This window comes from Erpetoichthys calabaricus, chromosome 3 (genome assembly GCF_900747795.2).
Source record: "Erpetoichthys calabaricus chromosome 3, fErpCal1.3, whole genome shotgun sequence".
NCBI classification, from domain to species: domain Eukaryota; kingdom Metazoa; phylum Chordata; class Cladistia; order Polypteriformes; family Polypteridae; genus Erpetoichthys; species Erpetoichthys calabaricus.
In genome coordinates, this window is record NC_041396.2 from 282,133,806 (window position 1) to 282,155,806 (window position 22,001).

Genomic DNA, 22,001 nt, shown 5'->3' on the forward strand with positions numbered 1-22,001 from the left:
TTGACCATCTATGCAAGTCTTGCTTAATTTTTTCCATACAGACGCCAAAATTTTGTTGATAAAGAGCTTTATGTTTACTTGTGATATTTACCCCTAGGTATTTAAACTGATCTGCTATGGTAAAAGGTAGGGTGTCTTAATTTAATATTATATGCTTGTGAGTTCACTGGAAAGAGTATACTTTTATTCAGATTAATTCTAAGACCAGATATCTTTTGAAATTCTGTTAGTGCTGTTAAAACAGCAGGGACAGTGTTTTCTGGGTCCGATATATATAAGACCATATCATCTGCATATAGAGAAATTTTCTGTTCCAGTCCTTCTCTGACAATCCCCTTTATCTGATAAGAATTTCGGCAGTGAACCGCCAGTGGTTCAATAGCGATTGCAAACAACGGTGGCGACAAGGGACATCCTTGTCTGGTACCACGTTCTAGTTTAAAGTAGTCTGAGCAAATTTTATTAATACAAACTGAAGCTTCTGGACTGGTATACAGTAGTTTAATCCAAGCACAAATATTCGGGCCAAACCCAAATTTCTCCAATGCAGTGAAAAGGTAATTCCATTCGATCATGTCAAATGCCTTTTCTGCGTCTAATGATAGTAATATCTCTGGGGTGTTTGATTTTGCTGGTGAATATATAACATTAAACAAGCGTCGGAGATTTGAAGATAGATGTCGGCCTTTAATAAATCCAGTTTGATCTTGTGATATTACCGAGGGCAGCACTTTCTCCATCCTTCTAGCTAGGATTTTTGAGAATATCTTAACATCATTATTCAGGAGTGAAATTGGTCTATATGATGCACATTGTAACAAGTCCTTATTTTGTTTAGGAAAGACGGTGATTAATGCTTGTCGAAATGTTTGAGGTAATATTTGGTGGTCTTTAGCTTCTGTAAATGTTACCAATAAGAGTGGAGCTAGCTGAGTGGAGAATTTCTTATAAAACTCTATGGGGTAACCATCAGGGCCTGATGATTTCCCGCTTTGTAGTGACTTTATAGCGTCTAGTAATTCTGTTAGCGTTAGAGGTTTATCTAGTTCCTCAGCACTTAAAGCATCTATTTGTGGTATTTGTGAATTATCCAGAAATGCATTAGATTGCGTGTTGTCTTCTTTGGGCTCAGTGGAATATAAAGATTTATAGTAATCTCTAAATGTGTGCATTATTTTATTATGGTCAATGATTTCTTCTCCATTCTTGTTGGTGATTACTGGTATTGCATTGTGAACTTCTTGTTTATGAATTTGTTGAGCTAAAAGCTTATTAGCTTTTTCTCCGTGTTCATAGTAATGCTGTCTAGACTTATAAATAAGTTGTTCAGTTTCTTTAGTTGTTAAGATGTTAAGTTCTGTATGCAGGGCCTGCCTTTTCCTGTGAAGAGCTTCACTTGGACGCCTGGCTTGTTCTTCATCTATTCTAGTAATTTCATTTCTTAGCTCTGACACTTTCTTGGTTTCTAATTTATTTCTATGGGAAAGATAAGAAATAATCTGGCCTCTTAAGAAGGCCTTTAGAGTTTCCCAGAGTGTTCCTGCAGAAACCTCTGTAGACGTGTTTGTCTCTAGGAAGAAGCTGATTTGTTTGGATATAAATTCGGTGCAGTTCTCGTCTGCCAATAAAAGAGGGTTAAGACGCCATCTGCGAGGTGAGTACGAGGGGCTTATTGATTTTAGCTCCAAGACTAGAGGGGCATGGTCAGAGATAACAATTGTGTCATATTTGCATGATTTAATTGTAGGCAGGAAATTATTATCTATAAAAAAATAATCAATTCTTGAGTAGCTATAATGCACTGGTGAGTAGAACGAATATGTTCTTGAGTTTGGGTTAAGAAACCTCCAGGGGTCTGATAAGTTGTGATCATTTAAAAACTGTGTAATTATCTTTGCAGTATTAGATGTCGTCCCCCCTGTCACAGGAGTCCTATCTAAGAGTGGATTTAAAACACAATTAAAGTCCCCAGCCATTATAATTTTATGAGTGTTCACATTGGGAATGGATGCAAATAGATTTTGCATGAATTCCTTATCATCAACATTGGGTGCATAAACATTTATCAAAATCATTTTACTGTTATATAAGTTGCCCATGACCATCACATATCTCCCTTCAGGGTCCGACACTACCTCTGATGCTACAAATGGAACTGTTCTATGTATGAGAATTCCCACCCCTCTAGTTTTCTTTATAAAGCTAGAATGGAACATTTGGCCAGTCCAGTCTTTTTGTAATCTGAACTGATCCTTGGTTAGTAAGTGGGTCTCCTGTAGAAATACTATTTTAGCGTTTAAGCCTGTTAGGTGAGAGCATACTTTCTTTCTCTTTAATTCGTGATTCAGGCCTTTAACATTCCAGCTCACAAAGTTAACTGTCCCATCATGGAGACATTGATTCTGAGTTTTTAATGTCATTTTATAGTTTTAATTGGTAATATGGCAGTTTTAATCTTAGTTTCAAGATTCCCCATGAGTTGTTGCCTGTTAGCCTGTTGTTGCATTGATATTTATAATTATAAGAATAGATTAGATATAACCTGCTCTCCTTCTCTCCCCCCTTTATCCCCCCACCCCCCAATTTTGCCTCCCCACATGAGGCTAGATCCCACTTCGCGATGTTCCAGTCTTCTGACATACGAAGAGACAGAGCACGTCCAAAACAAAACAAACCCCACCCTGCAGCGGCGTTACAGAATTAAAACAGAGATATCTTTTACAGTTAAATCCTTAATACTATCTGCCGAAAATGTTCTCATTAACAATATTTAAGCTTGAAATAATCTTCAGCGCTTTTAAGTTAAGATATTAAGATTAAAAAAAAAAAAAAAAAACAACCCTGGGAGTGATTTTAAAAACTAGTCTAGGATAAACCTGGTAATTCATACTGTAATAGTATAATGGTAATTGTATAAATAGTAGAACAAGCATTAAACCAAGGGTATGAAGTTAAACAGTCTACTTTTAAGGTATAGTAAAATAAAAAATAAAAAAAAAATAAATAAAAAAAAATAAAAAATAAAAAAAATAAATAAATAAAACGAATCCTACTTTAATCACTTCCACATTTTCACACTCACGTCTATAACTCTGATTAAAACATAAACATATAACATATAAAGTCCAGATAAAAACAAAAAAAAAAAAAAGAAAATAAGAGATGTATAATTATAATACCAGTCTCTTTAAACATGGATCTAGCGATCAGATCATAGGTCTTTCCCGTGCCTTGATAGAATACGGCTCTTTAATTTTAATTAACTTTCAAAAAAGTGTCGGAAACAGCTTCTTTAATTCTTTTTCAGCTTCTTCTTTGCTGAAGAAAATATAATGTCGATCTTGAACTTCCACTTTCAGTTTGGCAGGATACAAGAGGCTGTATTTGATATCGGCTTCCCGTAGCATCCTTTTTATGTCGTTGTAGGATCTGCGTTTTGCAGCTGTTGATGGTGAGAAGTCGGGAAAAATACGAATAAGATTATTTTCGAATATAATCTCTTGCTTGTGTCTGAGAAGTGCCATCACATCAAGCTTACATCTTAGTCGTTCGAAGCGGACAATAAAAGACCTAGGTTTAAAGGCGCTTGGTATCTTTGTGCGATAAGCCGTGGCTATCTCATTGTCGAGTTTAAAGTCATCTCCAATTATTTTAGACAGTAATTCTACTGCAAATTTCACTGGGCTTGAGCTTTCTCGTTTCTCAGGTATACCCTCAATTCTTATATTATTTCTTCTGCACCCATCCTCCAGGGCTGCAAGTCTGTCTCCAAGTTTTTTGTATTCCGAGTTCGCAGCTGTGGCTTTTTCATCGGCGTTAGATGCCATTTGTTCCGCTGTTTCCACTCGAGCTGTGAGTCCCTGCTTAACGTCTTCCAGCTGATCTGAAACGTCATTAATATGATCATCAAGCCTTTTCAGTTTGGAGTTAGTTTCTTCAATGTGTTCCACTAATTTCTCCAACATGCCTTTAAAGTTCACTTCGAAACGTTTAAATAGACGCGTTTCCTTATCTTTGTTATCCTTCTTGAGCTCAGTGGCCACCTTCTTAAGATCATTTGTGTTATCTTTCTTAAGCTCATTCATGGCCGTAACCATGGCAGTGGCCAGTGTAGTGTTCATCTCTTTCTGTGTAGCGATCTGTGTAGCGATCATCTCTTTCAGTTCGGACAGTTCGCTTCTGCTTTCGTGCTCCGCAAGTGAAAATGCAACTCCTGTTACAAGCTCGCGATGAGTAGATGAGAGCACGTCCTGCAGAGCCCTTTCTAGTCTCGAATGATCCTCAGAAATTGGCGATCCCTCGCGACCTGTATCACTTGCGCCTTCGCTCCCATTTTCACTCTCGACTGGAGACGATACAATGGAGCGGGGTCCCAGGAATTCTGCGCACTCTTCTGCCTGTTCCAGGTCAGTCTCCGTGATGCCATACCTTACACTTGCACTCAGGCCGGAAGTCTGTCTGGACTTTGATGCAGCTTTAAGTTTCTTTTCCGGTTCTTTCTGACTTTTCTTCTTGTTACTCATGCTTATATATTGTAGTGGAAGTTCCTTGGTCGGGTTAAATACAGGATACCTCTAAATAATATGAAATACGTGGGAAAATAAAGCCGCTGCTAGCGGAGCTCTGCTTCAGACGTCCATCTCCTATAAACGGACGAAACTACAGAGGTAGTTTTGTGTCACAATCAGACAGAACTGTACACTGAACAGATTTAAGTGGATATGAGTTTATTGTTAGTGGAAGCTACCTACACTGCCTGATTTACTATCTGGTTTTGTTTTTGTCTGATAAGAACAAGCATAATCAAAACTAGACACTGAATATGAACAATTTTACACAATTTTATAATTTTTAAAATATTTTCTCATGAAAATCACAGGGGCTTAGGAAGAACAGGGCTCTTAGACTTGAATCAGTGTGCAGACACCACCTAGCTGTATTGTGGGAAACAAAGAACAGCAAGCATGTAGTGTCAAGGTTAGAGGTGGTGAGTCTTGAATAGCACACCATAAGGACAGTAAACCCATAATGAGCAGGGCAAGGGCAGGTAATAAGAGTATGGACAGGCACAAAACAACAGAGACAGCATCTGAGATTAAGAACAACATATGCATTATCTAAACCTGTTTATCCAGAGTAGGAGTGCAGGAAACCTGGAGCCTACCACAGCAGGTTTGAATGCAAGGCAGGAAAAATTCCTGGTATGCAATATGTATGATAAGGCTGATGTTAAGAACAAAAAGAATATGATATTTCAACTATCTATTTTAAGAGAGAGAGAGAAAAACATTGAAAAAAGGGAGACAGATATTTTAAAATATAGTTCTGCTAATGGATTACTTTCACAATATCAGGTATTTTGAGTTGTGAATATGAACTAAAAAAGATAAATTAATAAATATGGAATAAATACAAAAACCCATTAGTATGTTTAGTTTTTCATCACTTGTCAGACTCTCCACCTTTGTTAAAAACATTGTTTAACAACGATGTTTTTAAAGCAAAAGTGATTGGTCAGCAAAAATATGCTGATCTTAGATGACCTAGTCAGTCTCTCGATCATTGCCGTTTTATTTTCAAAAACCGGGAGTGGTCTCCCCTCGACTTTCTTGTATACTCAGATATGGGGATGGATATTTGAGGAGTAAACCGCAAGACAATGATTATATTTTTATAATATGTACATTAAGGAACTATCAACAACAAATCAAATTAATAATATATTGAACAATTATTATAAAAGTAAAGTTGAAGAAATCAGACTCTGCAGCTATATAAATAAAAAAAAATTGAGTATGTGTTCAGGTAAAGTAGCACTACCGGGTGATGGATTTGGCCCAAAAGTTAATACAGATCCACAATTGTGGTGTAACAACCACATCTTTAATCCATCTATCTAGTTGCGTTTTTGAGTTATCGTGTTTACACACGCAATTCCAAAAAACAGTATTGTTGGACACTGGTTAGTCTAAAACGCCAAAATTTATCAAAATATCGAGGTCGAATTTTTTCATGATTACTATACTTTCTCTATACATCGTATATAAGAAAGTAAAAACGATTTCTCCTGTGCTTAGTGGCAGGTGAATTGCTGTCAACAAAAAGCAGACACCTGAGAAATAAACTGAAACGTTGCTCACTCGTGATTTTTCTGTCCATATGATAAACGTTTTGTTGACCAGCACATTCTGATTTCAGCCGTTTCAATTATATCTTGATATACAACAAGCACAAAGAAAGGAGGCACGCAAATCGCTTTCTATTTCTCATGCTATACGCATCCACACTCAGCTTGCTCTGTCACCGCAAATGCTGTGTGAACAGCCACCCTTCGTCACCAGCCGCCATTCACTGGATGAATATATGCAGGCGGCTCGTGGTGGATGACTTTCTGTTTTAGAGTTAAAACTTACAAGGGTTAAAGACTAACGGCAAGAATATTCATTCACAAATGAAAACTAAAAATATTTTAGTAAATTATTATTTTATTTCAGTTAGTCTTTCCAGCTACTTTAATAGTTTCGTTTAGTTTTAGTTTTTCATTTCGGTTTTGTTAATTATTTTATTTTAGTTTACGAGTTTTTTTAATAATAGTTTCAGTTTTGATTTTAGTTTTCGTTAACTATAATAACCTTGATTCACAGTATGTAAAATGTTTTCTAAAAATACTATGGTGAATATAATAAATTATTGCTTTGCATTTGTAGTTGTTTAATTCTGTGAAAAGCATCCAGCTTGCAGAAAGTTAAAACAATATCTGTACAACAGTAATAGGAGATTAATAGCCATTTTCGCAATTTACCTAGCTACTTACTCCCCAAACTGTATGCTTTCATTTTACACAGTCTTTGAATGTTTTTCCTCTTTTTGTTTTGTCAGTTACCACCCCATTCTTATTGGCTATTGTTAGCTGCTTGTTTTGTTCTCTTCACCTTCCATCACAGTGTTCCTCTTCAACTATTTATTTGCTGCCTTTGGTTTCATAATCTTCCAGTAGCTCTGTGTGCTTTTCCTTGCTGAACAATTTGTCCTCTCTTTTAGCTCTGCATTGTCTTCCTCCCCGACATAAGATCTCTACTTAACATTTATCATTTCAGTCTTTTTGCAACTTTGATAACCTCTTTTCACTCTCTTACACCATGTAAGTCATCATGTAGTAAGCATAAACTTTTCATTAATTGTCAGGATGGCATTTTTAGAACTAATAATGAGAGAGAACACAAAACAAATATACAAGGTTTGTTTTAGTTAGAGCTACTATATAACCCATTTCTACAGCAAAGACCACCTCAAGGCAAATTATAAGTACCATTTACCAAGTACACAGTGTAAAGTTTAATATATGAATAATGTTTAACTATTTTTTACATTTAGCACATGGTGAGTCAGAGGTGGTTATTGAACTGACAACTTCTGGCTTAGAATACATTCCCTATAAGAGACTTTCCCGATAATCTTGCACAAATTTCTTCCTTTTAAATTTTATTCTAAACTAGCTGATTACCCAGTTGCTTTGCTCACTGAGTGCAAGGAAAGAAAATGTAGTCTATAAGTTACTAAACAGTAAAACATTAACATTTTAGAAGTAAAGATACATTGAGCACTACTGGTATGGTTTCGGGTAAACTATATTTTAAGGTGCTATAACACAACAGGTAAGTAGTACTAACAGCAGCTAAAATGTATTTGGATCATTTCTCGGTAGCAGATCCCTTGTGAAAGGCGCTACACCACAGTGGTATAGAAATTACATTTTGTATGTGATCGTCCAAATTTCTGCCTGACAACCTTGCACTTATGTGCCTGTGATTTACTTGTTAAAATGATTCATCACATAAAATAAGTTGTCACAAAGCAACCTTGAATGTTGCGGGGTTTTAGTGACCCGAGCTCACCTTAAGGGACAGTAAGTATTCGTGCAGGGCAATTTACAGAGTCCTGCTTCGATGGCGCGGATTACACTAATTCGCAAAGATTTCCACTCTCCCAGGAGCCGACAGGGCACTTGAAGTGTCACAAACAGTGCGAGAAGATAGGACGCTGCCCGAAACCGCGAAGCTCTCGACCCGGCAGAGCAGCCCGACATTCTGCACCTCCCAGCGTCCACTTTGTTCTCATGACCCCTTGCCGCTGAAGGTGGTCTCGTCTTCACATTGTTTACAGCTCGGCGCAGTTAAAAAGTACAACGACGCAAAGCTGTTTTCATCGTCTCTTCTACTATCAAGTACTGCCAACTAAAAAAAAGTTACAATGTGGTAGTTACCGCGACAGTCACGTGGACGAATAAATAAAACTTCTCTGTCAGAACGCACCTGACGACGGACGGCTCGGCGCTGTAGTCCAGAGAGGAGGGAGAAGGCGACACGGGGCTCACTTCTGTGGGATAGATCGGCGTGTTTGTGTTTACTTCTTTTCAATATCAGTAAAATAACTCTTACACAGATAATAACAATTCGTAAAGACGATATAAAAATGGCTTCCACAAATGAAGTGATTAGTTTCCTGTATTATAATATGTTCTGTGGTCATACGTAATTTCCATATCGCGTGGTCATACATAATTTCTGTTTCAAACGCGAAAAGAATTTTATATATATAGATTTGAGTGAACAAATGATTTTTAAATTGAATAACATTATCCAATATCTTCTAGCACAGTAAGTCCCTCATCTTTATTGTAGATAGATTAATTATAGGTGGTACTGGGATGGCATAGCACTTTTTGTACTCATTCCTAAACAGTTCCCAGGCTGATGTTTACTCGATTATGCTGACCCTTTTGTAAGTCACGTCAGATAAAAGCATCTGCTAAGTGAATAATCAGCGTCTTTGTTTTGCAAATGTGTCAATCAGTAGTGACAGCCTGCTCACTCATGCCCCACCAAGGCAGCTGAAGTCTCTTTATTTGGAAGTTAGTTGTGTGGAATTGTATGGGGTAAATAATATTTCATTATTTGGAATGCATGTGTCTACAATGATCTGTGTTAATGTAGGATGACAGGAAATGTGAGGCAAGAAATGTTGAACACATAACTAAAACTTTTTTCATGTTTTTCATTTTATAGTAATAATGACAAAATGCTGACAAGAAGTATATAATGTGTAAAGACTGAAGTCCAAATATTAAATAAACACTTTTACAAAAGGTATAACAAAACAAGTGCACTTTTTGAATTTAGTTTTGTCAAGTCTGACTTGCTTGTATGGAATGTTACTTGCTTTCAATAAATTCATTAAAATATTAATAAAAAGTGCACTTTTATTCAAGATTATAACCGAAGAAAAAGAAATTATTCAATTTACATGTTGCTGTCAATTTGTAAAGACCGAAGCCCAAATATTAATCGACATAAAGTATACATGTCCTCTTGGCTAGTGCAAAGGTAAGAACTCCTAATTAAGAGGTTGCGGGTTCGAGCCGGGGTCCTCCCTGCATTTACTGTTTTGAGTAGTGAGTTGCTATTATTATTACTGTTAGGAATACTTTAGAATTACTAGAACAGAAAGTACATTTAGTATATGCAAATATTTTGCACATTTAGCAACCAAACAGAAAGGTGCAGCTTCTGCCATTAATTCAATGCTTCAGTGTCACTCCTGGTGAAGGGTTTGTCCTCGTCAGAATGTCTAATTGCACAATACGACTGGTTAGTGTCATTTAAAAAGACTGACTTGTGTGTTGATGCTCTGAGTGATTTGTATTTTATCCATGTCTCTAAAAAGATGCACTTCTGTTACTCACACATGAGGGCAGTCTATTGCACTTATGGCATTTGGAAAGCTTAAATAACATTGTCTAGTGTCACTGATATGACTTTGGAGAAATGCATTTTACAGAGATTCACAGATTTACCACAGTTCACATTTTTTCATTGAATGTAACCACAAACATATGTATGAAAATCATTCTCATGAGTACCAGATCAAACTTGACCTTTTCTATAATGAGTGTTTCTGTTTTACCCTCAATTACAGAACATTTTGTATTTGTAATATGTTACTCATGCAAAAAAATGGACTGTTATTAAAATAACAAAGCGGTCAAGTCGATTTAATTATTGACATTTTCAATTTAATCTATTTAATACATTTTACTACTTTTTATTTTACAATGTACATACAAAAATTGTCATAACAAAACAAATCTTTCTTTTTATTCATTACTTTGGATGGTGATTTATAAGCTGTTTGTAGTAAGCTAGGACAGAAACACACCGTGATTGATCCTTTAAGGTCTTGAAGTATTGTTTTTTTTTTAATGTACATTACTATAAATATCTTTGCACTATGGTAGTGTTAGAAGTTTACTAACAGAATTGGCAAAATCACAACTGAACATCACAACCACCCCCTTGTTAAACTTTTCCTTTTGTCTTTTGCAATGGGGATGAATGGCATAATGATTTAAATGTAATATATTATGAATTCTTATAATTTTTCAATATTTTACCACTTTGCAATTAATATCAGCTTAATTTAGATGATAGTGTAACTAAGAATGCTAATATGCTAAAGAATCCTGTCATTGACAAAAGATGATAATGAATGACATAATTTAAATATTGATTTTTTTTTCAATGGATAGTTTAGGTTATAATGCTTTATAAGTTACAATGAACATGTAAGATAAACACCGTGGCTCAGTGGTAGTGCTGCTGCCTCGCAGTTAGGAGACCCGGGTTCGCTTCCCGGGTCCTTCCTGCGTGGAGTTTGCATGTTCTCCCCGTGTCTGAGTGGGTTTCCTCCAGGTGCTCCGGTTTCCTCCCACAGTCCAAAGACATGCAGCTTTGGTGCATTGGCAATTCTAAATTGTCCCTAGTGTTTGCTTGGTGTGTGGGTGTGCGTGCACTGCGGTGGGCTGGCAACCCTTCCCGGGGTTTGTTTCCTGCCTTGCGTTGGCTGGGATTGGCTCTAGCAGACCCCCGTGACCCTGCAATTAGGATATAGCGGGTTGGATGATGGATGTAAGATAAATTTAAATGTGGTTTTGTTTCTCCTCAAGTAGGCATTTCATGTACTCTCAATTCACAACACTCCACTAAACTCCATTTTTAGCTTGGTAGGGATAAGACATGACACTTATTTGGTTTGGTTACCAACTGTAACTTGCCTTAATCCTTTTTAGATAACACAAGGATTAAAGTGAGATTTCTCTCTAAGGGAACTGTGTGAAATAGCCCCATGGACGCGAAACACATTTTGTTAATGTCTACAGCACCAATAGGATTGAAGAACTCCAGGAATATCGGGCGAAACCTGAACCCTGTCTTTCTGTTAAATTTAAATATGCCCAGTTTAAAAGAATCAGATATGTAATAAATTTTTATATTTTAAAGACTAGTGTTTATTATGCCTAGAAAGAGTACACAATTATCAAAGCAAGAAACTCAGTAAAGTTGATCAAACATCATTGTAAACCCTATACTAGGAACAATTTACATTTAAAAAGTGTTTTTTTTATTTATTTATTTTTTTATCTAAATTCCAGCCAATAGAATTGTTGCTTTTGTGACTGACGGTTTATGAATTATATTTAAGTATGTGTTTCTCAGATACAATACATTACGGATAAATTACTTTCATTACTATCCTTCATACAGTGTAAAAACAGTGACACAGATAAATTAATATATTTGTAATTGTCTTATAGTAAATAGTAAATACTGTTGTGTGGCATGGGCTTAATTAATGAGCAGGAATACGTAAAAGACCAGAGGTTAAATTATTTCCTCTGAATTGTATGTGGCCCTGTGCAATTTTCTTACCTTTCCCATACTTCCAATACAGTTACATTATGTATCTTGTACTTGTAAAGTGGCATGGGATAGTGTTTTACTAGAAGAGTACTGCAGTGCCTAAGTAAAGTGTTCACCCCCTTTGAGGTTTTCACCATTTTTGTTATACAATATTGAGTTACAGCAGATTTAATTTGGCTATTTGTCACTGATAGGCATAGACTCTGTAATGTCAAACTGAAAACAGATGTCTGCAAAACAGTTACAGATCTAAAACACAAAGTAATTGATTACTTACTGTAAGTGTTCAAGTAAACATTTAGTAGATGCGCCATTGTTAGCCATGACAGCCTTGAGTCTGTTCGCACAGCTCTCTCTCTATCAACTTTGCACATCTGGACTCTGCCATTTGTTTCTGCATTCTGCTGACTTCTGAAGCACTTTTGTGCCATCTGCTGAGATTCCATCTGCTTTTTTTAGTTATTTTTTTTATTTTGACAATGTCTTTCTCTTTGCCACTGTCCCATACAGCTGTGGCTGGTAAGGCATCCGGGCAATAGGTGTTGCCCCTACAGTTTCTCTAATCTCAGCCACTGCAGCGTACAACTCCTGTTGAGTTCTAAGAAGTCTCTTGGTTTTGTCTTTCACTAGTTGTCTTCTTGCACTACCATTCAGTTTTTATGGACTACATGCACTAGGCATATTTACAGTTGTGGCATAAACTTTTCATTTCTTAATGATTGAATTTGCTGGATTTCAAGAAATACTTTCTTGTATCCATCCCCTGACTTTTGCTTATCAGTCATCTTTTCATGGAATTGCTTGGATTGTTCTTTTGTCTTCATTGTGTAATTTAGGCCACAATACTGATTTACCCCATAGTTGACCTTACAGATAAAAATGAATATGTATGGGCATATAAAGGTAAAGATGAGTATGTATGTACTGTACAATACAGGTTGTTTGTAACTCTGAAAAATTTTGACTTTTATAACAGCAGCATCATTTATTTGCCTAGCACATTTTCATACAGAAGTGTAACTCACAATGAATTACAAATAGTAACAGAGAAATTAAGGTAGAAAGAAAAAAAAAATTGGCAGCCAGTATGAATGTGTGAGGTTGCACACCTCTAGCAATTCCAAAAGCAAAAGTCCACCCAGCCCTTCTTGGATTGTCTACAGCATATAAATCTGATAAAGTTATTTGTTAATTTCTAGATACAATGCAAAATTCTAAAAGATTTCTTGCAGTTAGTGTCATCTTAGTTTTAACATCCTTTGTGCTTTTCAGCACCAATATGGCTGCTGAATACTTTAAACAGTTGTCGCTGACCAAGGACGGCAGTCTAGAATTCCAGAAAGCAAAAACGAAGTAGTGATTAGTAACTGGAAAAATAAAATATCAATAATTAGAGCTTTCTTATAGGTAATTGTAAAAACACAGCTATGTTTGTCAATAAATGCAAACCTCACATTGATGGAGGATTAATTATACTCTAAAAATGGTGTGCTATAAATAAACTATGAAAAGGCTAAATGAAAAAATTGTGTTTTCAGCAGTTTTTTTGAAATGTTGAATAGTACTAGCCTGATGTGTATCTGTCAGTAAATGTATAGTAAGAGGTCATTAATAAGTGCAGCCACTGGTATATTTTGTTAAAGATGTTCCTAGATCCTTACCTTGTCTATAACTGTTTGAGCATTGCCCAACTGTTTAATTGTTAAGTACAGTTTACCCCTGCGAAGTCGCGATTCAGAGTTTGCGGCCTCAGTCATTCAGATTTTTCCTTAGAACGTAACTAATAATTGTTAGCGGAAACTGCAAATGTCCTCTGCAATTTTTATGGCTTTTATCGTGGCAATACTGTACTGTAGAGAGAACAGGAAGCAACTGTAGAGAAAACGCAGCTTGGGATGGTGAAAGTAGCCAATAGAATTTGAAACTGCAACTCCCAGCAGTCCCTGCAGTGGATCTGATTGGTCTTCTGCTGAGGGTGCTGGGGCTGTTGAGGTCAAAGGATGTCAGCGCGGCTTATAAAAAGGGGGCCGGTGACCAAAAGCAAAAAAAAGTTTTTGTAATTTGCGTTTCAAGTTCCTGTCTGTCTATCTTCTGTTGGGTTACCTGTACTTATTCATTTTGTCCTGGATCGTTTCGTGCGTCTGGATTGTCTGCCGTCTGCCTGTGTACATAAGGACTGTAAGTGGATTCATGGCCATCCGGCAAAGAAAGGAGTGCTCCTGAACCCGTCCACCCGTCTTCACCATTTCAGGAACTACCCGTAGGACTATCTTTACATTCCCATTTAACGTGCGGATCTCTGGACTATCTACTGTATTTTCATCATTACATTTCATCCGTTGCCGTTTTCAATAAACTTTTATATGATTTACTGTGTGTGTTTTGTTTGTGCTTTGTTGTATTTAATGTGTAATCACAGTAAGGGGAACAGGGGTGGTATCATAGTTTTCTTATTTAATTTGTTTTCATTACATTCTTTATTTGCTGTTTCATTACCAGTTTGCTTTGTTTTTGTCTCTGGTTTGTTTGTTAGTGCGAAGTCGGGTCAAGGCTGGGTGCGTCCCTGGAATCTCCACCATAAAAATAAATAAATCACTGTCTTCTCGACGGTGAGAATCTTAGCGGCACCGGACCGCTATAGCGTTATTCAGTTCTCCTAGCTGCCGATTGACTGTGATACATCTCCAGCTGAGTGTTCTTGTGTTTTCCGTTTACTTAAAAGCCTGAACAGCACTTGTCCTTTTTGGCTGATTGCTTTGTTTTTCTCTCCTCCCCCAGACATTCTCTGCTCCTGTTGGGGGTTGTGCACCCCTATGATGTTGGTCTATTCTTTAATCAATAACTAACTGCATACTGGGCTCGTTTTACTTCTGAAAGAGACATGTTTGTTTGAAGTGTTTGAATAAAGTTCCTGTCTCTACAATCTCCTGTGTTTCTGTGGCCCAAGTGTGACACCATGTGGTACTGCAGCCTCACTGTTTCTGGGATTCAGCCGCTGCACTAGACTAGCCTGCCAGTGTCAGTGCTTACCTCTGTGTGCTTGTGTGCAGCCAGTTAAAGCGCAGTTGGCTCAGTGATTTACAGAATTTCATCCATGGCGTCAGTTTCACCTTGTACATATTGTTCCAGTAGTTTTTTAAATAGTTTTTACAGTTCATTAGCAGTGTGTAAAATGATCTGTGTTGCAGTAATTGTGATGTTAAAATTTCACTTTTTCTTTGTTAATTGTGACATTTACTTAAAGTGCAGCAAAAAAGTATTTGGCGTCCAGAGATGCATTAACCCCCAAGTATGTGGCAGTTAAAGGGTTAAAGCCCCAAGATGCCGCCGAAAAGAGCTGCACCGTCTAAGGCACCGTCTACTGCTACAGTACATATAGTGGTAACATCAGTATTTTACATTCTAGCACTGTGGGAGACATAGCAGTAGAGTATACAGGTTTACCTTTACATTCTTTATTTTTAGGTAATGTATTAAGCTGAGTTTGAAATTAAAGTGTTTTGGGGGCATATGAAAATAGACATTTTTTTAACCACATCCAAAATTGGCGGTTTTTAAAAATTTGCGGGTGCTCTAGGAACATAACCCCCATGAATTTTGGGGGTGTACTGTACTTGAGAGGCTGAGTGCTCTTTTCACCATCTTCATCTACCCACTGAAGAGGTCACCAAAGCTTAAGTGACAGCTTCTCTCAATTGATGTGAACATTATTCTCTACTGGCTAAAGATGGTTCTTACTGTTAATTGTGAAATTCATCTCAAAATATTTGTGTGCTGCTAGTGTATATGCTAATAGATAGATAGATAGATAGATAGATAGATAGATAGATAGATAGATAGATAGATAGATAGATAGATAGATAGATAGATAGATAGATAGATAGATAGATCTTTATTGTCATTGTCACTTTTACAAAGGAACAACGAAATTGAAGGTATTTAACACAGGTGGAATCAGTGTGACTTTGTTGAAGCTGATAATAACCATACCAGTTTTTTCCATGCTGAGAACACTTATTTGGATAGTGATGTAAAACAACAGATGCTTCATAGAGCTGATTGTATGCTCCTCACTGTGTCCCCTAGATTTATCGTTAACTCTTGTTTAGTTTAGTTTGATATTAATGTATATATATTTTTCCTGGTTTTATTTAAATTAAATAATAATGTTTTGGAATGTTGGAAAAAGAGTATGTCTATAACAGAAGCAAAACTTAATATATATATACGGTATATATTTATATATTTATAGTAATATAAAAACAGTTGTACTGATTTTCTTGAAATTTTCTATGTGAGTTGCTGCTGGAGTAACTTAAAAAATATAAATTATATGATGTATTGGAGAAAAGGGTATAATGGAAGGAGACAACTCAAACAACAATGCCTTCATCAGGCAGTAGGAGAGCACTGGGGCTGGGCAGATTTCACTGTTATCAGCGTGCACAAAGTTTTGTACCAGCTAAAATGGGATCTTTTCTAAGACCACAGGCTCAGCATTTACTTTTCAAGTAATCTGGATAACAATTTTATTGTCTTGCTGGATTACTGCTTTTGTCTAAAAGTATATAATTTCCCCTCATTATGTTTTATGTTAGGCAATGGTGAACTTCCCAGAAGGAAGGTGGGAGCATGGAGTAGAACCCTCATCGTCACATTTGGAGCTCATCCCACCACTGCCATGAAATGCAGTGTGTGACGATGCTGGTTCTACTCCATACTCCCATCTTCCTTCTGGGAGCTCTTGAACCCTACACCGTCGGTAATGTCACCGATGAGCTGGACAGTGAGGCACAACAATGAAGCAAGTGGATGGTGCAAAAAGTGCAAAGTGCTTTTATTAAAACAACAACGACTAAACAGTGTTCAAATAAATAAGTGCAGTGCTTTAAAAATGTTTCAATAAATAAATAAATAATCCAATAAAACGAGTGAACTGGTGGAGGTTAAAATCCAATAGAAAAAATCCTTTTAAAACTGAGGTTAAAACAATGGCTGTCCCAAGTCCTGACTCCCGCTGCCTTCTCGGCTTTATGCGGCGAGTCATCCTCCTTCTGGTCACTCCCACTCCTCAATAATGCTCAGCGGGAGAGACCACTACCGACTGCTCCTGGGGTGCCGGCCAAACACCCAGGCTCACTGCTCAGCTGTACCTTTGCTCGTTCATGCACCAATTTTATCCTCCCTGCTTCCTGCCTTCTTCTTCTTCTTCTACTCCTGTAACCTCCGTTCATCTTTTTCTGTTTCTTTACCCCCTAGCCGCCTCGCGCTTATTTATCACTGGGACATGGATCAGGTGTGGCAATTAGCAGCTCCCGGCATCAATTATGGATGCGGACGACTCCTCACCTGTGCACTTAAGCGAGGATCGTCCGCATCACGAATCACCCAGGAACCGCTCCTGCCACACTACCATGCCCCCTCTCTAAGCCGCGAGTACAACGACTAGTTTTTATTAAAAAAGTAGCCTTTTTGACTTGAGCTGTGGACCCGCTACACTACACTTCCTTTTTGCCCTGTATATTTTAATCTAGAACCTTTTCAGAAAAAGTAGCAAATTATAGTCTTAGGAGAGAAACAATGTGAGAAAGTAAAGACATTTTACACAGTGAGGTGGAGTAGCAAGTATGTGGCAATGTACCCTTCCTTCCTGCGATGAAGGTTCAGAATGCATCTTCCAGCTCTCTCCCCTTCTTTGTGCTCGTCTTGGCTGCCATTCTTTCTCTCTTTCAACAGAGGCCAGTTTGGAGATTGGTATGCTCTAAGTTTCAAAGTTGTCATGTAGACAAGGCTCTACTGCCAGGCACAGCTGCTGATAAATTTCCCAGTGTTGCTTTGAATTTAGAATAAACTCTGCAAAAATAAGAAATACATTTTTTTTCTCCAAGACCCTGGGTAAGAGTTGTCTGTGGCTGAGGTCCTGGTGTAGCCAGAAGATCTTGTTAAGTTCTTGGTTAAATAAGACTGTGCTTGACCTTCATCTATGTCTTATCTCTGGATGATTGTATCTAGATGTCACTGCCCATACAGTGCAGCATGTAATAATCCTAGTATAAGCCAGAATACTTTATTATACTGTATTTGTGGCTAAATGCGATAGTCATTTGTAAATAAAGCAAAAAAACATTGCACACTGTATGTCTGCATAACTCCTTAAAACATAAATCACAATGATTTACTAATTAATGATTTTTGCTGCATGTTGCAATATTTATTTGCTCTGTTTAAATACTGAATTTATTTTTATATATATATTTTTTCTTCCAGGCTGGTACAATACTGTGTACCGGGATGGTGATGTTCTGTGGAGTATTTTATTACCATGCATTAACTGGGGACCCAACATTCAGCAAGGCTGCTCCTGTGGGAGGCACGCTGCTTATTGCAGGATGGCTGGCCATTGCTATGTGATGTCCATATCCGGCAGATTCTTTTATTGAGCTGTTATCTAAATTTGAAGATGAACTACATATGCAATCAGTTGAAGTGACCAAATGATTTCTACACTATGCAAATCTATCCTTAATTTGCAGAATCAAGACCATTTACATCCACTTCTCATTTACGTCTGCATATTGTGCAGCCTATTTTGTTTAATTACATAGACTTTGATTCAGCAAAAGGAATTCACAGTCTCTGGATCTTTCTGCTTTGCTTTGTAATAATGAGTTAATTTGCATTTGTTAATCAGGAACTTTGTATTATTGATATGGGAAACGTTTGATAATGTGAAAAGTAAAGAAGACAAATGTTGATGTCCCATTTTCCAGAAGAAGAACACATAAAGGCTCCTTTGTCCAAGTATTTTAATTACAAATCTGTTCAGCATCATTTTCAGTTTTGTTTAACTAATTGGTGCCTTTATGTGTTTTTTGTGCAGGGTGCTGGAAGCATCTTATTAAATCACTCTTAAATCGAAGCTGTGTTTTTTTTACAAAAATCTCGATCTCTTAATTAACATCTTAAAACAAGCAGTTTAAGATACTGTAATTCTGAACCCACCCTGAAACAGATTGAAGTTGGAACAGCAATTCCAGATTTCATCTGTTCCATAGCAGCCTTTGGATGGTCCCAAGTAATTGTAGCAGTTAGAGTAGGGGTGTCAAACTCAGATGTGAAGGACACAATAGCTTCAAGTTTTATTCCAGCCATTTTCTTAATTAGTAAAACAATTATTGCTGCTGAAGGAGCAGTCTTCTTTTGACTCAGAAAGCTTAATTGTTTCTTTTTTCCTTAACTAGCTTCCAAATAATAATGAGATGAAAAGTGAGCCACCATGTCTCTTCAGTATGCCAAGCTTGGATCATGGAGAGCTGAAGTTGCTGCAGGTTTTTGTCCACTGCTTTCTTAATTAGCTAATTTTTGCTAACAGTGAAACTGGAGTATTTTGCATTAATTGATTTGCATTTTAAGTCTCAGAATACCTAATTATTTATTTTTTCTATAGCCATTAGCCAAACAATAATAATAATATAGATAGATTGAACTTTAATATGCAAATTAGCCAAGAGATGTCCAGCTTATTTGAACCCTTTTGCATTCATGTGTCTATCATACAATTTTTTTTTCAGTAAAATACTTAAAGAAACAGTGAAGGTCTGAAAAATAATAATGAGGTATGTTTGGATGGTGTTCTCAAAAAAAAAAAAAATGAAAATCAGTTTTGCTTTTGTCTGGTGTGGCGGAATAAGAGTTCAAGCAAACCTTGAAATTAAGTAATGGGTTTTAATTGGCTTCTAATTAAGATATTAGTTGAAATGAAAATGGTGGTCTTCCTGGAACTGAGTTTGAGACCCATGAGTTAGATGTTCATTAGTTGGCTCAATTTACGTCATATTGTCACTTAACAATCTCTGTCCATTAACATTATTGTTAAGTTCCATTTATGTTAATCTATTTTAATCTTCTTTATTGGACTCTGTGTTTAAACAAATGTGTCTTTATGTGTTTGTGTTACGTAGTTAGTAATTTGTAAACTTGTAATTGCATTTTACCTATGAACACCGCTCAGAGCCTGCATACACTAAAGAGTGCTAAACAAAAAATAACTGAATGAATAATTTAATTATTGTTTGGCTGCAGGTTAGGGAAATAAAGGGTTCCTAATCATAAAAGACAATTCTTTTAAAATTAAGGAAAAAAAATCTGTTCTATTGGCAGCAGGAACTGATTCCTAATATTAAGAAATTGGCTGGAATAAAAACCAGCATCTTAGTTTGAAACTCCTGCTCTGGAGGCATCATACTTGCCTAAATGTTTTCATGTTATCCCCAAAAAAGTAAAACACTGCATACTTAGGACACCACATATGAATTGTAATGGCCGGTGCAGTGACAATTTTTATATTTGCTGGAGCAAGTTGTCGAATGTTAGCGTTTGTCATGACTTCTTTGATCGTTCCACAAAGGTCAGGTCAGAAAGGTTAAATTGAATAAGGTTTGGGGGTGTTTTGGGCAAAAACAGAAAGAGTAGTTTGGACAGAGCTAAAGTTAAAAACAGCACCTAAATTAAAAACAACAGGCAGACTTGAAATCATAAAAATATTGCCAGAAAAACAAACTTTCTCTTTATAGAAAAGAAATGCTAAAACATAAAGATGAGAAAACTAAAGGATTATAATATCTTTTTAAATTGTGGGAGTGTTCATTTGCCATATTCTAGGAAGCATTATCCAAGCATGTGTGTGGAAGTTGCTGAATGTCTTGGTGAACTCTGCATAAAATAATTCATACATTCTTTTTATTTTTCTATTTCCTAAATGCAACAATTTAAAGCATGAGCAATATAGAGACATTAAAATGATGGTTTAGTGTAAACTTTGTTTAACTTTAGACCGTTAAACACTGCAGCATGGTCTAAATCAAGGGTCTGCAGTTTCAATCCTGGAGGGCTATAATGGCTGCAGATTTTTTTGTTCTAGCCTGATTGCTTAATTAGAAACCAATCTTAATTATTTGTGGTGCAGGACATAATTTTTGTGCTCATGGCAGGAATGGGTGATCAATTAGATAGACGGGTGATCAATTAGATAGAGGGCTAAAATAGTTGTAGTCTTTTTATATCCTTTGCTGCATAAATACAGAACTTGTTTTCTTTTTAAGCTATAGCATATGGTCTGCATATGCAGCTAACGTGGTGCTTTATATCACTTATTCTTAATCGTTATTTCTATATGTACCTAAAATATTTTATTCTAAAAAAAACGAACGTTCAATAATGATTTGAATAACATTCCTGCAAATAACCTGGCAGTCTTACAGGAGGGGTTGTACTTCAAAACTGAACAGACACAGACAGCTGTGGGTGCAGTCACATGCAGACGATGTACACACTGTTCTGTTTATATAGTAGCAGTTGTGTGTGAGTGGCACCCTGCACAGCTTTTCTTCAAATGTGTCCATGTTTTGTTGTCTAGTGCATGTGCAGTCAACATACATAGGACTGCATGGACACCAAAATCGTGATATGACTTCTCATTAAATTTAAAGTTTGTTCAGTTTTCTTTAATAGTTTCACAGCCATTCACATGCTTAGGAATCATAACCATATAACAATTCAAAGATATATTCATATTTAATTTTAGGAGCCTATTAGAAAAAAGTTAAACCAGACATTCTCTCACATTAGCTGGGGGAATTAACATTTTTAAAATTAATATCTTAACTCAAAGCTTTATGCCTTTTTCATTTCATTGCAATATCCTTTAAAAAATGTAGTGCAGTTATAATTTTGCTGCTTGGGAATACAAATAGGCAACAGTCTAAGCAACAAAACCAAAGGGGAATGGTGCTACCTAATTTTCAGTTCTGCTATCGGGTTACAAATATACATATTAAGAGACTTGTCAGTCAGAAATTAACTTGCACAGTTAATTGTGTAGTTAGTTATAGGAAGGAAATCCACAATGAATTCCACTGTGAATGGGCCGCTGTACACACCACTGCTATTAATTACTGTCAACTAAGTGGAAATCTGCTGGTTTAGCATTCACTTGAAATCTGGTACCAATGCAGAAGACAGTTGAAGGCTCCGAAGTTATTCTTAATGGGCACCCTTACCTGATAATCATACAGCGCCTTTAAAAAATATTCACCCCTTGAAAGTTTTCACATTTTATTTCTATACAACATTGAATCATAGTGGATGTAGTAAGGTTTTTTTGTTCAACAGAAAAAGACTTCTTAATGATAAAGTTAAAACAACTCTGCAAATAAATTAATTTAAAATATAAAACATTTGATTACA

The 22,001-nt window shown here is 36.5% G+C and overlaps 1 protein-coding gene across 2 annotated transcripts in view; it reads left to right on the forward strand.

The window, feature by feature from the left end:
• The window catches only part of tmem256 (transmembrane protein 256), a 67,342-nt gene extending 48,667 nt beyond the window's left edge, over positions 1-18,675 (forward strand). For both annotated transcript variants that reach the window (XM_028798446.2, XM_028798447.2), the window contains exon 4: positions 18,024-18,675. In XM_028798446.2, coding sequence (XP_028654279.1) covers positions 18,024-18,196 — 173 coding nt within the window. In that variant the 3' untranslated portion in view covers positions 18,197-18,675. The remainder of the gene's footprint in view (positions 1-18,023) is intronic.
• Positions 18,676-22,001: the final 3,326 nt, after the last annotated feature.